The 17,086-nt window shown below is 44.4% G+C and overlaps 1 protein-coding gene and 1 pseudogene across 1 annotated transcript in view; both read right to left on the bottom strand.

Annotated features, from left to right (window-relative positions):
* Positions 1–1,973: 1,973 nt before the first annotated feature.
* Positions 1,974–17,086, bottom strand: part of PI4K2A (phosphatidylinositol 4-kinase type 2 alpha) — a 33,988-nt gene continuing 18,875 nt past the window's right edge. The window contains exons 5-9 of the mRNA XM_088449956.1: positions 10,789–10,850; positions 10,592–10,691; positions 8,853–8,986; positions 6,176–6,235; positions 1,974–4,136 (exon numbers count right to left, since the gene is read on the bottom strand). Coding sequence (XP_088306082.1) covers positions 3,975–4,136; positions 6,176–6,235; positions 8,853–8,986; positions 10,592–10,691; positions 10,789–10,850 — 518 coding nt within the window. The 3' untranslated portion in view covers positions 1,974–3,974. The remainder of the gene's footprint in view (positions 4,137–6,175; positions 6,236–8,852; positions 8,987–10,591; positions 10,692–10,788; positions 10,851–17,086) is intronic.
* On the bottom strand, positions 13,391–13,485 carry LOC148501774 (U6 spliceosomal RNA; annotated as a pseudogene).

Below are 17,086 nucleotides of genomic sequence, written 5' to 3' on the forward strand. Positions count from 1 at the left end.
GGCAGATCCGGCCTCCTGGCTGAGCAGTGTTCATAGACATGGGATTCTCACACCGGGTAAAAGAAAGCCCTACAGCAGAGGTTCCCAAACACTGTCCTCAAGGCTCCTCAACAGTCCAAGTTTTAGAGAGATCCATGGTTGAGCACAGGTGATTCAGTTCTTCAGTCAATTTGATTTAACCACCTGTGCTCAACCATGCATACCTCTAAAACCTGAACTGTTGGGGAGCCTTGTTTGGGAACCTCTGCTCTACAGTGAGATGCTCAGTGAGGCTGGACCTCTGTATTCACGCAGCATTAAGACTGGAATAACATTAAAACAAAAAATATAAACAGTTGCAACGAAAAAGTTCACCAACATCTAATTATTAGCTTTGTTACTCTTAAGCTGGCCACACACTAGACCAACTTACATCCAACCAGCCAACTAGTTGATTGGTTGGAATGAAAATCTGGTAAGGTATGAAAGCAAATGACAATCAGCAATTTTCTCCCAAACGCCGGAAAATGGACAAAAACTGTTGTTTGAACAAATTGTTTAGGTCAAACTTGTCGGACGCCATTTTCATCTGTTTTCTGGCATTTAGGAGCAAATTGCTGATCATCAGTTACTCCCATTCCTTAGCAGATTTTCACTCCAACCAATCAACTAATTGGATGGTTGGATGAAAGTTGGTCTAGTGTGTGGCCAGCTCTAGAACAGTCTCCAAACTTTTTCTGAGACCCTCAGACATAAAGACATTGTTTTATTTCTCTGATCAACAACAGTTTGCTCTACACGTTTCATAAAGTTATATACATAAATGAATGTACACAAATTTACAGAATGTTTAACACAAACTTGCTGAAACAAAATGTGAAATTAAAATTTGTAAGAGGAGGCGCAGGTCTGTCGCTAATACCCTCAGTATGAAAACAGCGCTTGTACCGTTCATCACCTTATTTCATGAGCCGCTCGCTGGACGGAGCACAAAATTCACTCTACTATTATGTATACACAGCAATGACTAATCACATGGGGCAGTGGTATAATCATGGGCGCGCTGTATGTTGACTGCCCATAAAACACAATTTTCTGTTTTTTTTTTTATTCACTGGTATTTGGCTGGCCAATAAGGGACAGTATTACAAAAGTGTAGGATTGAGAAGGGAATCTTTACAGATCACAGTAGGACAGCGATATCGCACAAAGCGGCGTTGTGCAGTTGAAATGCATTGCAGTATATGCTGGGCAGGAGCAGACTACCAGCCTTCATTCAAGTACACCAATCGTAGGAATTCAATGGAGAAAACCATTTTGTGAGCTGACCCAATATTCCAGCCTCTCCACTCACTAGTGAGATGCGAAGCCTCTCACTGGGGTCACTATTACCTACTGAACGGATAGTCTGCAGTCTCATGACTTTAGGTCTAGCCTACAAAACTGTCTGCCAGTGCCGTTTGCAGGGGGCTGCAGCTTTACAGCACAGTGCAACTGGTGACGATGTGCTGCAACCCGTAGCGATAAAACGGCACAGCATATTGCAGTGGTTGGCAAATTGTGTGCCACGGCACCCTGAGGTGACCGAATCGCACTCCGATGGGTGTCACAGGTGGTCTCTTCTCAAGTCAAATGATTAGGGTCGACATGTCTGTAAGCTAGCCCCTTTTCCGTCTCTAAGTGCCTTCACACAGCCCATGGCCCACTCCCCATGTATTTGTCCCATCTTGTGTATCTAGTCACCATCTTTGCATTGGTCTCCCCATGTGTGGCGCTCTATTTCCCCACCTATTTGTATGTGTATGTCTCCTAATCCCTCCCACCACTGTATCTGTTCCGCCTTCTCTCCCCCTCTCGTCAATCACTGTACTCTTGCATCACATGTCGTCATCCCCTGGTCTTCCACTACCCCTCTTCTGCTCAAGGTGATTGGCAGAACTAGTGCTGGCATCTGCCTATCAGGAACGAAATGGACAAACAGAAGAGCAAACACGTAACTGAACCCAAGGATGGCAAACTATTTTTGGTTGTAATAATGTTTGCAGAGTATTTCAATTGGACTCTTGATCTAGGGGGTACCGCTGAGAGACTAAGGCTGACGTGAATATTTGGGAGCCAGTGGCACGCTACTCGAATGCAGTCCGGATGGATGGGTCTATGGGTCCCAGCACATCATAGCAGGTTGATGATTGGTCTTATGTGGCAAGAGACTGTAGAGTCCTGCGTCCATGCAATAAAAGCATCAGTTGTCTAAAATAGGTAAAACATTTTATTAACCCTACAATCAACTCTTAATAACGCAAATGCACACTGTGCAATAAGGTGCAGATTCGGCAGTTGTGGTTACAACAGGGCAATATAGTGTGATTGCAGAAATCCAGATATTGCTTGGTGAGGTCACTACTGAATACATGGCGCTGCTTGCAGGACGGACTATAGAGGTTCTAGCTCCATGCATTGAGTCCTAGAGGAAGAGGTTGAAGGATGGGTAATGTAGTGCGTATGTTATAAGTGCTCAAGAACATTCCGCTCTGTTAAATTGTTCACTACCCAGATTGTGTTCTAGGTTAACAAACTGATAGTAGTCAAGAGCAGCGACTATTGGTCAGCTCTTTACATGCAAGAGTTCATGCCTTAGAGCATTATAAGGTATATAACAGGGAAGAAAATAAAATCCATTATTAGTCTGGGACTGATTCTTGTTAGATATACTATTAGTGCAGTAAATATAGCTAAAGCCGTTTCTAGGTGAAGCTGGCTACACCCGGCCCGAAAGGCAAGTGCAATATTATCGGCGAATTTGGCCATGCACATTCAGATCCTCCATCATTTCTGTCACGTCAGCGCGGTTTGAAGAGAACTGCGCGCACACACCGACGGTACATCTTCTGACTATTTCTATCGGTTCACGGTACCTGATCCTGCCTATTTTAAGAGAATCATTATGAGCCCCACACACTAGGACATAAGGCCAATTGCATGATTAGCTGCAATATCTCCTTATGTAGGAGCACTTTACAGTTCATCCGAAACGAGGTTTGTGTTAAATATATACCATTCATATAAAAACAGCCTATTTATTTTCCTAACAAATCCACAAAGATTTGCAGAAATGAGGATAGATTTTCTGAAGAGCATTACACAGAGCAGACCATACCTATACTCACCTTAAAAATATAATATAACCCTCATTGAGGGTCTCATAACAAACTTTGGAATATATGCAGGGATAATGAGCATGTCTTTGTATGTGTAGAATTATCACATACTCACGTGAACAGGATGCTGGGAAAAGGAAAAAAAAAAAAAAAAATCTTTAAAAGTTCCCCATTTTCCTTCATATGATGGTACTCCTGTGCAGTGCATGCAGTACCTCCTGGCATACACTAGGTGGCAATCTGTAGAATAACACTGCGTAATCTATAACATGCACGCATTTCCTCTGTAGTACATACAGTTTTAGCGATTTCATCGCAAGGCTGTTGTGCATGACTAGGTCATTCATAGTAAACTTATTGGCAGGGCCAGTGAAACGGTGGCTTTCCAGCGGACCTGGTACTGTAAGCCCCAGCATGCCCTGCTGGGACTTGGAGTTCCAGGACAACCAGAGAGTGACTGGCTGCCAGGGTAAAATTAGGTAGTGTGGAAGTTTTTTCACTGTTACATTTCAAGAGGGTTCAGGCAGTAGTTTAATTAAGGGAAAGAGTAGAATGCATTAAAAGCTTCATGCCCGTTTCTTAACTTGAGTAACTGGTGTTTAGATGTCACGCTTTTTGGAAGGTTTCCCTAATGCCGCATGCACGCACTCCAGAAGTATTTTGTTTGGGCATACATTCCATGACAGTGAATTAGTCACTATTAATAGTGCTCCCAACTGTCCGGACTGCGAAGTCACTAGTCAGTTTCCCGTGAAGATCGTATCCTCACTTGGTTGAGATCCAGGATCCTGCATTACAGCGGCACTTCTCTCGTCCCCGGCGAGCAGAGCTCCGGCATTAACACCAGGAGAAGAAAGGCTTGCGGCTTTGGAAGCTCTGTGTATAGGACTCGCTGGTGCTCTTCTGATGTGACCTCGCTGTCTCCACAATGACAGGTGGCGTTTGGACGAGCTGCAGCGGACTCTTTCCATCTTTAAGTGCTTGAGCCAAGTTTAGGAGCTGGGGAACACAGGGATGAAGCCATTTAATACATAGAAAACGAAAATGCCTCCATACATTGCACTCACCTTCTGTATTATTATTATTATTATTAATAGTTTTCATTTATAAAGGTGCCAGAAAGTGTATGCGTCACCGTACAGGATAAACATAAAAGGGGAGAAGGAGACAAGGGAGTGGAGCACTAGTGGCCTGACTAGTCCAAGGGAGGAACAAGAGTTTGGAGGGCCCTGCCCTTAACAGTTTACACACTAAGGGAATTTTCCAATTTTCCCCATCCCTTTGTTACCATCTTGTGCGACCAACTCTTTCTGCTATTTTCACATGGATGTCCCAATGCCATCTAAAGCTCAACATGTCTTATACATAGCTTATCATCTTCAACCACATCTCCCACACCATCATCCATCCCAAATCTCTCCTCCACATTGAAGATATTATCAAATATATGCCCTTTACTTTCCCATCATCTCCCGTCTGTACTACTACAACCTCCCTCATATGTTTCAAACCCTTCACCCAACTGTCCCCATATCGATCAGTCCTACATTCTTCAGAAAGGCTGATCCTCCTCCTCCCTGCCTTCCTCAAGCCCCTATACAGATGACCTAGGTCCACAAGATGCCAATTCAAAGTGCTCATCCTTACCTGCAAAGCCTCTATTCATCTCAGTCCTTGGGGTAAATGAACTAAGATGGGAGTTCTATTTAAGAAGTGATGTTGCCCAGAACAACCAATCAGATTCTACTTCTCATTTATCTAGCACCTTCTAGAAGATAATACCTGGAATCTGATTGGTTGCTATGGGCCACATCACTTCTTAAATAGAACTCCCATCTTAGTAAATTTACCCCCTTGTCTCAAAATACTCTCCCTCACACTGCCGTAGATCTGCTGCTGACCACCTCTTCGCTACCCATTTATGGAATTCCCAACCACACCTGGGTCAGACTCTCCACCTGTCCTTTACATTTTGAATCACTCTGTGATACAGAGGTGGGTTTTTTCAGAGTCAGCCTTAGTCCCCCACCCGATACCACTCACATTGATATACCCTCAACTACTGTCCCAAAAACCTATCTGATCTCTGTGTATATACCAGCTCTGCCGCTAGATGGTAAAGCTCTCACTAGCCCTGGTTTTCCCATCACACTTGTCCCACTGTCCAATGCACGGAGAACAGTGTCACCTTAATGATAACCAAAAGGGGCGTTTATAAAACATATTGAAATGTGTGGTGTGCGTGTATATATATTATATATATATATATTTACACACACACACACACACACATATATATACACACACACACACACATTTGTTGAGGACGTATGTAAATCCTCATTAGATTGTGCAATTCCCTCTGTGTGTGCAGTTGGGGGAAGGGGGGAGTGGGCCAATGCCCTGTACTTCCTTTACAATAATTGGAGCATGACAACAAGAATTGCACAGCTTGTGCTTTTCATACAAGAAGTGAAACTTGGCACAGAAGACGTACAAGTCGGGGGCTTTACGGTTACTGTGTTTCGTTTTAAAAAAAGAAATACATTTTTTTTAATGCAAACACCAGGAGACAAATGACAATAATGGTTTTATTAGTATACACCAGTTGCCTTCACACAATGGAGGAGCCCACGAACCAATGAGAACACGGAGACACCAGTTACAGCACTACATCTGCCTTATTACCTGGCTGACGCCACGTGGCACACGGTCATTTGACATTTCACAAGCAATCACCCGTCCCGCCGTCATGCTATGTGGTATTATCTGTGCCCTGGCGCTGATGCTGGAGTCACTATGCATCAGTGACTTATCAATTTGAACTTCATCAAAAAGTTTTAATTTTGGCTATGAAAGAGCTCCGTCAACTGGCAAAATCACGGGTATCCCGCGTCTAGCACCCCATGCGGTTACGGATAGCTTTATTGACACTGTTACTTAAGAACACAGGAATGCTAACAGGCAACAAGGTAATACTTGTATATAGACACAAAAGATGACAGCTACACCAGGTAAATGATAGGTGAGCACCTTACCTGCCCCCTCATAACTGCAATCTGCTTGTGAAACTGTCCTCGGTCAAACCCTGGATCGCTCTGCAGTAAAAAAAAACGGATGTGGATATTACATTGCGGTTTTACCGTGGGGTAAGCATGGCGTTACAATAATAGATACCAATTCCAACACAAAGGAACTTTATGATTTGAGGGCTTTTTTTATTTCATATTTATAAAAGCAGGTTTATTTGAATAATGTAACCCAGTACAGTGCAGTAATGTCCAACCGTTTGTTCTCCCATAAGTTGCCAAGTTACAAAATCATAAAAGGACACTGGAAAGGTTATCAGGTGAATGAGGTTGTCCACACTTGCAGGGTGACATTCAGGATACAGACACTGGTTGTATTTACATACGAATAGTTGTCAAGGGAGGGGACTGACTTGTAGTTTCACTTAGAAAAGATCACTCTGTGTTGTCATAACTACACCTTCAGTGAATACAGTTAAAAGTTAACGTGGCCGATTAACTAGTCTGCAGCGGCCTCACACTTGCTGCTGATGCAGGGATGATCAGTCTGTGTGGGTATATATGGACACACACACTGTACAACAGTCAGTCAACACAACCAGTTCTGTGTATGGAGAACCGGATCACAATGATTCCTTTGAATGGCCTGCCTACGCAGACTGCACTGACCGTCATTTACAAAGTACAGAAACGTCTGCTCTAGCCGGCTGTAGAACCGCGATACTCATCACTATGCGCAGGCTGCCTGGTTTTCGGGATGTATGCACGGGTGACTGCAGGCTAGGATAGCCAAGAACAGGGCAGGTGCACCTGGTTTCTGCTATTCTCTGCAAGATTGTTTTAATAGTATTGCTCTGCAGAAATAAATCTAAGTAAAGGGCACATTTTCTGGGATGAACAAGCGGAGAATAGGCATATACCGTGATATGCATTAAGCGGAACACTTCGTAAAATTACCCAGGCCATTTCCATCTAGCCCGATGCCATACAATAGTGTGTGGCACGTACATTCGCTGGCCAATCACAGACTGTATATTCTCCCTGTGATTTGCGTGGGCTTCCTCCGGGTACTCCTTTTTTTTCCCACACTCCAAAAATATACTGGTAGGTTAATTGGCACCCAACAAAAATAAACCCTAGTGGGTATTTTTAGTCTGTCTTTCATTGATTGTTGCGGTGGTGATAAAGTTAGGAAAGCAGCCGGCTTTGCGTTGCATGATGGTCTCTGTAGTCCTAGAGCGAGGCTCAGTGTACCATAGCGATAAGCGACTAAGCCTGCGCCAAACTACAACTCCTGGCAGTACTCGGGTAACCGCCCTGCACCTCCTCCCCGGCCCTGGTTGGATAAATAGTCTGTACAGGGACGCGCTAATGGCTTCATGTGTTCCCGGAGCTGCACGGTAGCGCTGTGTCAGTGTTGTGTCTATGAGTGAAAGAGACTGGGAGAGAGCAGTGATATCCACATACAGAGGTCTAATCAGCCAAAGCAAAGACCCCACAGGCTTAGGCTTACTGATCTCTCATCAGGTAGGTGGTGTGGTGGGCGACTCCAGATGTCCCATAAGGGGGAGACATTCAGCATTTTAAGGGCACCAAAATGAAATTAAATCCCCCTCCCCCAACATAAAAATGTTGTGGTGTGTGTAATTATATATATATATATATATATATATATAATATTATATATATATATATATATATATATATATATATATATATATATATATATATATATATATATATATACACATACATATACATACATACATATACACACACACACACGTATATATATATATATATATATATATATATATACACACACAAACATATACACACACACATATATATATATATATATATACATACATACACACACACACACAGGGAATATAGATTGTAAGCTCCACTGGGGCAGGGACTACAGTGAACGGCCAAATATTCTCTGTATAGCGCTCTGCGCTATATAAATAACTGGTAATAAATAATAACCACATTGGCTGAATATAAATAAAGTGTTAATGAGAAAAATGAAACCCATACGTGGCCAAATTTAGGCTACTGAAGTATCTAATTTACCCATGAAGGGTGCATTCTGCACTTCACAGAGACAAATCTTAGAATGTGCTGCATCCTGTGTACAAAGTAGTTTAGTTCTCATTTCCAATCACCAATGGCCAAGACTCCGTACTATCACTAATACAGGAACATGCCCCATCGTACTGTAGCAGTGTGCAGGAAGAAATGGGACCCGAGCAGAGGATATAGACAACGATTGTTACCGACACCACTAACACTATTTTTTATTTTTTTTCAAACAATAAAAAACATTCTGTCCCACATTTTGATATTTAAAGGCCCTGAACGCACAAGCTATTATCTGCCATCCACATTTTTTTGCACTTTTTGGCTCTTTTTTTTTATTTTTAAATATTAAAAAAGGAAAAGCAAGAAATAATAAACAAAAGTAAAAGTAGTAGTAATAATAATAATAATAATAATTTTAAAAAAGCAGTAAACATAAGCAAAACAATACCAAAGTGTGTACTGCCCGATAGCGCTGGAAAATACCCAGTATTAGGGCCATATGATTATCATCACTACGAATGATGAAACAAGCAGCCAGGCTTTCTATACTACCCAGATGCAGATCAATGTAGAACTATTATCTTACAATGCATCTAACCTTAAACAGCTCATAGAGATCTTCTTCCAAGTCTTTCACAAAATTGGGGTCAGAGATTTTTGGGAGGATGAGCTCTTTGATTTCCTGGGAAAATGGGACTTTGGCCTGCGTTAACCATGCCCAGTAAAAGGGGTCTGAGAAGGAGAGAGGCATAGACAGTGTCATTAAATCCAAAAGTAATCAGCTCTAATGTAGGAAGTTACAACAGCACACATAGGTCAGATTAAATAACCAATACAACAAAGTATCAGTCTTTTATAGGGTTAATAGAAATGGTCATAAAAATGGGTTTGGTATAAAAGATAAGAATAAGGTATACAATGTCTAGATAGACAACAGATTTTAGACAGGAACAAAAGGTCCATACAAAAATAGGTCGACATTTTTATTTTTTTTCTAACCCTAACCTTCCCTTCTAGTATCTAACCGTAACCCTCCCCTTCTAATGTCTAACCCTTCTAGTGTCTAACCCTAACTCTCCCTTCTAGTAGCTAACCGTAACCCTCCCCTTCTAATGTCTAACCATTCTAGTGTCTAACCCTAACCCTCCCTTCTAGTGTCTAACCCTAACCCTCCCTTCTAGTGTCTAACCCTAACCCTCCCTTCTAGTGTCTAACCCTAACCCTCCCTTCTGGTGTCTAACCCTTCTAGTGTCTAACCCTCCGGTAAGTGCCTAACCCTAAAGCCGCGTATCCACTAGGTGATTAAAATGAGCGATTGAACGATAACGACATTGTTATCGTTCAATCGCTCATTAATCATTCGCAAATTGGACATTATAATGTCGCAAACGACCAGCGATGCGCGCTCTCGCTGGTCGTTTTCGACATCAATCATCGCCTGAACATGCCGGTCAATCTGCCAATAAGACAGATTGGGCATGTTCGGGGATGAGGGAGGGTACCTGCACTGGGCGACATGTCGTTCAGTGTAGGCACTTACAGGATGAGGAACGACTGTACGATTACAATGTTGTAATCATACTGTCGTTCCTCTATCGGCAAGTGGATACGCACCTTAACCGTTGGGGTAAGTGCCTAACCCTAACCGTCCCTTTTAGTTCCTAACCCTCTGGTAAGTGCCTAAGAGAGGTAGAGAGAAAGTGAGAGAGCGAGAAAGAGAAATAGAAAGAGAAAAGAGAGACCCATTTATCAATAATCGCATATTCTTCGCATTCTGGAGCTTAGTAAATCTGACAGCATCGCATCCCCCATAGAAACCTAAGGGTGCTGCTGTCGGAAATCCTGTCAGATATCTGGGGCTGTCACTCTATAATACATCTGGGGGATACTAAATATTTGCGGGCATACACACGGGTGTTTTCGGGGAATATGCCGCTAATATTTAGTGATAAATAAGCCCCAGAGAGAGAGAGAAAGAGTGTGTGTTGCAGGAGCCGTAGGGAGCTACATTCACTTCACGCTGAATGCAGCATTACCGTAGGACTAGGCATCTATACTCCATTCATTATAGCTGTATACTACATAGGGGTCAGTGACAGTTATGCTGCACTCACCACCGGTGGATGCGGCTCAGTATAGAACACTAACACAGGGGCTGACGTGACAATCTGAAAGGGAAGGATGTATGGCAGACAGGGGGGAGGGTCATTAATAATTGACCTATTCTGCCTGTATTTCGATGTTGGGTTACAGAGTGCCATCATGCAGACTCAGAACTGCCGGAAGGTTTATTAGCTCTGAGGTTAATGAGCAACAAGACTAGAGGAGGAAACTTACAGGCTCTCCAGGAATCTGGGTGCTTGAGCGGGAACGCTAAGCCATTGTCAATAGCGGCTATCTTGATGATCGGCTCTTTTACCAAGACCCAGTCTGAATCCTAAGCAAAGACAGGGCACAAGGATTGAGGCATTGGTCATTACCTCCGAGACGTGTCTCACAACGTACTTTACAGACCAACTCCTATCAATACTAACCTTGGATGCGGCATTCTCCATGGGATAGTCATATTTTATCAGCCAGTTATCATTCCCTCGGTCTAAGATGATGGAAGAAGATAGGAATACATTACTGGTAACATATAAGGCAGTATATAAGGAGAAGACTATGATCATTGCAGATATAGTGTCCGGTTACTGTTTGCACTGACATTTCTTTGTCATCACATTCTACAAGGTTTTTGTTACGTCGTATAGAGATTATGTAAGAGCTCCAAACATGTACAGACCCCCCCCCCTCCCCCCCGTGGAATGTTCATTGTTCCATTATCAGTCAGGGATCGTCCACAGCTAATTCAAAGTGATCCCTGGTAAGTTAGAGTAGGCAGCACAAGGGGGTGACTTATATTTGTGTACTGTATGGCATACTGGTCATTGGGGCTGTGCAACATACCGCTCAGTGCCAGCTATACTATATACTGGTGGGAGAGTGTCAACAGCGACCCTGGCTATACCACATGTCTAATTATTAGGGGCTTGGGGTAAAATGAATCTAAAGACCCTCACCATATATACATTGCCAAGCAAAACTGGAACACTCTATAATGGCGGTATTCTGTGCCAAATGGAATTACAAATAGGGTGTACAATTCTCAGTATTTAGAATTCCCGTTTTCTTATTGGACCCGACAAAAAAAAATAAAAAATCACTTGATGTTGTACAGTGCTAAGGCGCATACACACTGGACGATTGAACGATAACGTTATCGTTGAACGACATACCGTTGAAATTGTCCAGTGTGTATGAAGTATGAACTTAATGACGAGCGATGTCATTAACGCGGGTCATTAACGATATCCTCAGTCGTCCGTACATGCAGCTCAATCTAGGGATATCGCTAGCGATGCCATGCTGCCGAATGCAGCACGGCCCCGCTCCAACGCCCCTCACTGTGGATGCACCTAACAATGCCGCCACCTCTCCATAAAAATGGAGAAAAAACAGGATTTTGGTACTTACCGATAAATCCCTTTCTCCGATTCCACAGGGGACACTGGAGTTCAAGACAGTGGGGTATAGACGGTGGTAGAGCAGAGCCTGGCACTTTCAATAATTCAGAAGTGTGACTGGCTCCTCCCCCTCTATGCCCCATCAGCCCCAGTTTAAGAACTGAGCCCGAGAGGAGACGGAGGACAATAGGAAAATGAGGAGAAGGAGATGAACACAGAACGGAACAAGACCGACTGAAGGAGAAACGAGGAACCCACTGCAGGGAACACATGCAGTCACACAACCATATAAGGAACGAAACAACACGGCAGGTACGCAGCGCTGGGCATACGTCCAGTGTCCCCTGTGGAATCGGAGAAAGGGATTTATTGGTAAGTACCAAAATCCTGTTTTCTCCTTCATCCACTAGGGGACACTGGAGTTCAAGACAGTGGGGACGTCCCAAAGCCAACCTCCCGGGTGGGAAGCGCGGAGGACTTGCAGACCCTTTGGCAAAACCAAAAACCAGGATCGCCAAGAACCGTAGGCCCAAAGGAAAGGCAAGAGCAGAGGATCAAGTGTCGCAGAGCAGAGGAGACAATCAAAACTCCTTGCTAAACAGCCACAGAAATTCCACAACTTACAGCGTAATGCGAATCGAACAACAGCTAGCGAAAGAACACCCGCAGATGAAAACATCAAAAACAGCGTAAACCCAGCTGAAAACAGACCAAGTCCGAACCATAGTCGAACATAGGAAGCTGTATCAGTCGCCGACAGCAGACCTCCAGCAGTGCTGGACAGAATACATATAGATATACGTATAATAATACCAATTTACAGATACAGAGCTGATCCTGTCCACAGACTCCTAACAAGAGTATACAGGGAGGAAAAAGTCAAGACCGAACAGTCGCCCTGGACCATTCTCGAGGCCCAACTACTACAAGGTTGTCAACCAGCAGAAGGAAGTCTCCAACAAATAGAGATCCCACTGGGTATGAGGCAGAGGCGGCTTTTAAAGGAATTGTGGTCTCAATTCTTTCAGAGGGTCAGACAGCAGTACCACCACTCTGAACAGAAAGATCAAACAGCAACGGAAACCCTGCAGTTATAAATCCCCATACCAGACCACTGGCAGTGTGTCTGGCAGCTCATCAGTTGCCTGCCTATAGAGACGTCACTACCGCTTGGGGCGGGTCTCAAACTCGTGTATGGGGCACCTCAGGCGGGGACTATACGGCACACGCCCTGTGCCGGCCTGAAAAGAAAATCACAGCAACGACCCCAAACAACAGACAACGTCCCTCATGATGGAAGTGCGTAGTCAGTACAAACTGCTGGCCCGAACATAGTATGAAAAACAACCCGGAAACCCTGGCAGTTAAAAAGCACAGATGCAACAGCCACCCAGGGAGAGCTACCAATATATATGGAAGCATCCCATACAGCAAGGCTACTAGGACAACCATAAAGGTACCCATCAGAAACCTTTCAGTGTGATGAAAATATCCAAAGATACTGAACAGGAATCAGGCTCCCAGTGCAGAACATAATGACCGCACACTTTAATGTAAAGAAGTGCCTTAGTCCATAGAAGTGCTACAGTCCTTTATAACTCCAACAAATTCTAGTAGAATAAAGTGACAATTAAGTATGGAATGCTTCACGAAAATGCGTGTCATCCTTGCAAATCTTCTCTGTATCGTTCCAATCTTTAGAATATGTGCTGCCGAAGCGAGCACTCTCAATGTTGGAACTATGCACCCACACGCCAGGAAAGCTCTAAAGTGTAGTAGAGCCAACTGATTACGAGAGCGGATGGCTGCTAGGACTGCAGCTAGGGTGCGGAAGGGAGACTTGTAATGCCAGGTTGCATGAAATAGTAGCCTCTTCTGAGGAATTAGTGAGGTACCGCTTACCTGTGAGTAACCAGAATCCCTCTAGACGCTATGTAGAATGTCACTGACCCTTTCCCTCTCACAGCAACCCGTCACGTCAGGTATAGAGAGTAGTTCAGTGGGCTAAAAACCAATGCTCTACAGCACGGACTTCAGTCTGACGATGTTGTCTTAGGAAATACTGTAGAAAACTAGCAAATTGTTAGTGGAGACAAGAAGGTTGTACAACAGGACTCTAAACCTGAGCTTGTTACATTAGCGATGTGTATACATATAGAGATTATACATATACCCCAAATACGGTCTGCTAGTGTATCAGTACATTCATACTTATAATGGTGAAGTGCATATTAGTTAAAGGCGGATTTATATAAGACCTTGTACCGGTAAAGATACACACAGAAATTTTACATATTTGATGATGGATCCCCACCAGTGACCCTTGAAAGTTATAGTGATCACAACGGGAAGGATTCAAAATTGAACCGCAGGTCCAAGGATTTACTTGATACTCACCCAGCTAATCAAGCCAGGCCTGACCCTGCCTATTCGGCGGGTGGCCCTAGGCCTTCAGGCACAGGAGCAGTAACTGCAGTCTGTTGTCATTTAAACAGTTAGGTCCTGAGGATGGTGTAGAACCTGGATTCCCCATGTACTGATAGGAAGTGTATCTAGGGGCCACTTTATAGCCTCATTTAATTGAGATATTGACAAACAATAATCTTGAGTACTAGAACCTATACTGAGAAAGGCACCTGTACATAGACAGAGTGCCTTAATTATCCCAAGTAAGAAGGATATATCTGTAGCGATAACCCCATTTAGAGTTAAAAAACAGGTTTTCCCAATCATTAGTAAATATTCATACAAAGAATGTGAATATATCAGTATATATCCACACGTACACCCAGAGACCATAGTTGCATGAGAAGGCAATCTCTTTGAAAGGAAGAGTTAGTACCAATATAGGACACTTGTCAGACTCCTGCACTAGGAGATTATCATGCTATATTATATATACATACATATATGCACATCTTGCATTCTTAGAGTCCTATAGTTTGCGCCACAATATACAAGTGTGGACATACAAGAAGGCCCCAGGACATGCATAGGGTCCATACTAGAAGCAATGCCTGAGGGAATTGTGACTATCACAATGTAAGCTGCAGAACATGACTCTAGTCTATAGAGCCACCATATTATATATACGGTATATGGATGTAGTTATTGTACCAAACTACCGCATCAGGAGAGTCCAGTCTCCAATCGCAGGATCCTTCTTTTAAAATATGCTAGGTATCAGACAAAACTGCTAACAGATCCTCCTCTGCCTTTACGGTAAGGATAAAAAGCGATACTATACGCGTACCTACATCAAGATCAATAGGTGACAATAATATTTAACATGAGCAACAGGTAGAGCCATGGAATGAACTTAGCCAAGACCTTGGTTGAGCCCAGGACAAACTTCACTTCAGACATATGTATATGTTCTAAAGTAGGGCTTATGTATAAAATACAAATATATACATACATGTGGCTTACCTCCACGCAGGGAGACTGCTCATGTGCCGCGTGTGGCCGTCATTCTGCTACGGCGTAGGGGGGCAGGATATTTTAACAGCGTGATGTCCCAGACTGGTTTCGATCCTGGGACCCTTCTGTCACTGGTGTACTCGCCTTATCGGGTGAGCCATTTGAGCTCCAGTTGAACCCGCTTTTTCAAAGTGGGAATCAAAGTGACGACCTCAGTGCAGTATACTGATGTATACAGGTCTATTTGACACAGATATAGATCAATCGGCAGATCATGCGGAGGGTAAGTGACATGGACACAGCCTATGTATTAGGCTGTGGCATGTTCCTCCCTGAGCTAGTGTCAGGGTACCCGGACACTCACTCTATAATAGTGGCGGCGGGACCCATGATATGTAGAGGTGCTGCTCTTTAATATGAGTACTGAGTAAAACTTAATCAAACAGACTCCTGCAGCCATTTTGAGATAGACAATCGTAAAATGGTTATAACTATCCTCTACACAGTAACATCACAATGACGTAGGGCAGCAGTTAGGAATCAGGATAGTTATGGGGCCGACTGTTTTGCAGTGCTCTCTCTTCTAACAATTCATTGTGGAATCTGACCACCATTCAAGTTCTATATGGACCTTGCCGCTGCGTAACTCAGTAAGCAGGAAGACTGCTACACTGCGTGCGTAGGTTTGTAATTCGCTCAGTATGCCTCAGCATAATCTATTCCAGCAGTATACTATTATAGAGACCAAACCAGGTTCTATCTAGATTCTGCCGCTGCCCCTATATGCTACTGCTATGCACAGGGGAGTTATACATATATACATTTTGTTATTCCTTTAACAGATTCTACACTGCACAGCGTATTCCGCTGCACCATCAATTCAGTAGACAATACTGGCAATAACATATATATATATATATATATATATACACATACACACACACACATATGCAGGAAGGCCCCGCATATACATACATGTATAAACACATACTTGCCCATGTAGGCATGTCATATTACATTAGGCTACCTTGTACTAACTGCAGTAGCGGAATTGGTATTTAAGGTTACAGTGGGTGTAGCCTCTACAGGGGCCCAGACCTCTCTCTGCACTGCCAAGAGTGTAAACCTGTGCTGTACTGCGCGCCAACTAAGCGAGCGGCTTAGAAGCAATTGCGGCATCTGCTCCCCAGGAGTAGTAATGGCCGCCGGACCTAAGCCACGCCTCCGCACCGCCGGGAATAGCGCTAACTTCGTTACAGTTCCCGCTAATGGCAGGCATTTGGCGCTACACCTCCATCTTCATTTTGGGAGGGCTACTGCGCGCCCGACGGTCTGTCAGCGCTTCATGATCAGCGGTGCAGCGTCTCCTCCTCCACAAGAGGAGGGAGAACATGGCTCTGTCCAAGCGCGCCCACAACAGCCACGCGGGAGACCAACCCGGCGCCGGCGCTTGCGCAAGCACCGGCGCCTCGACAACCGACAGCCGCCAAGCAGCCGCCAGACCACAGACAGCCGCGCCGAAGCGGCGTCCAAGCGCGCCCGTCAATGCCGTCGCCGGAGCCTCCACGGCACAAGCCCCGGCGCGGCCACAACCACTCCACGCAAAGGCACTCACAGTGACCCACTGCAGACGGTTCTCCCCTCATCAAACAGGAGGGGGCACCAGTGGCCAGCAGAGACCTGACTGCAGAGTGCAGCGGCGGGTCACGCAAGCAGCTCCGACACCGCCAGTTCACCGACAGGGGGAATGAGGCTGCAACAGCCGCTGCGCTGTTCCTGAGCCCAGCGTTTTTGGCCCACCACTCCAGCTAGTCAGGAGTGGTGGGATATACTTACGGACTGCTGCGGCCGGGATGCTGGGCTGAGGGGGCGGCGAGGAACCCGGACACATGCCGGTGTCAGCAGT

The sequence above is a fragment of the Taudactylus pleione genome, unplaced genomic scaffold, assembly GCF_031769625.1.
Source record: "Taudactylus pleione unplaced genomic scaffold, aTauple2 ptg000502l, whole genome shotgun sequence".
Classification (NCBI taxonomy): Eukaryota; Metazoa; Chordata; class Amphibia; order Anura; family Myobatrachidae; genus Taudactylus; species Taudactylus pleione.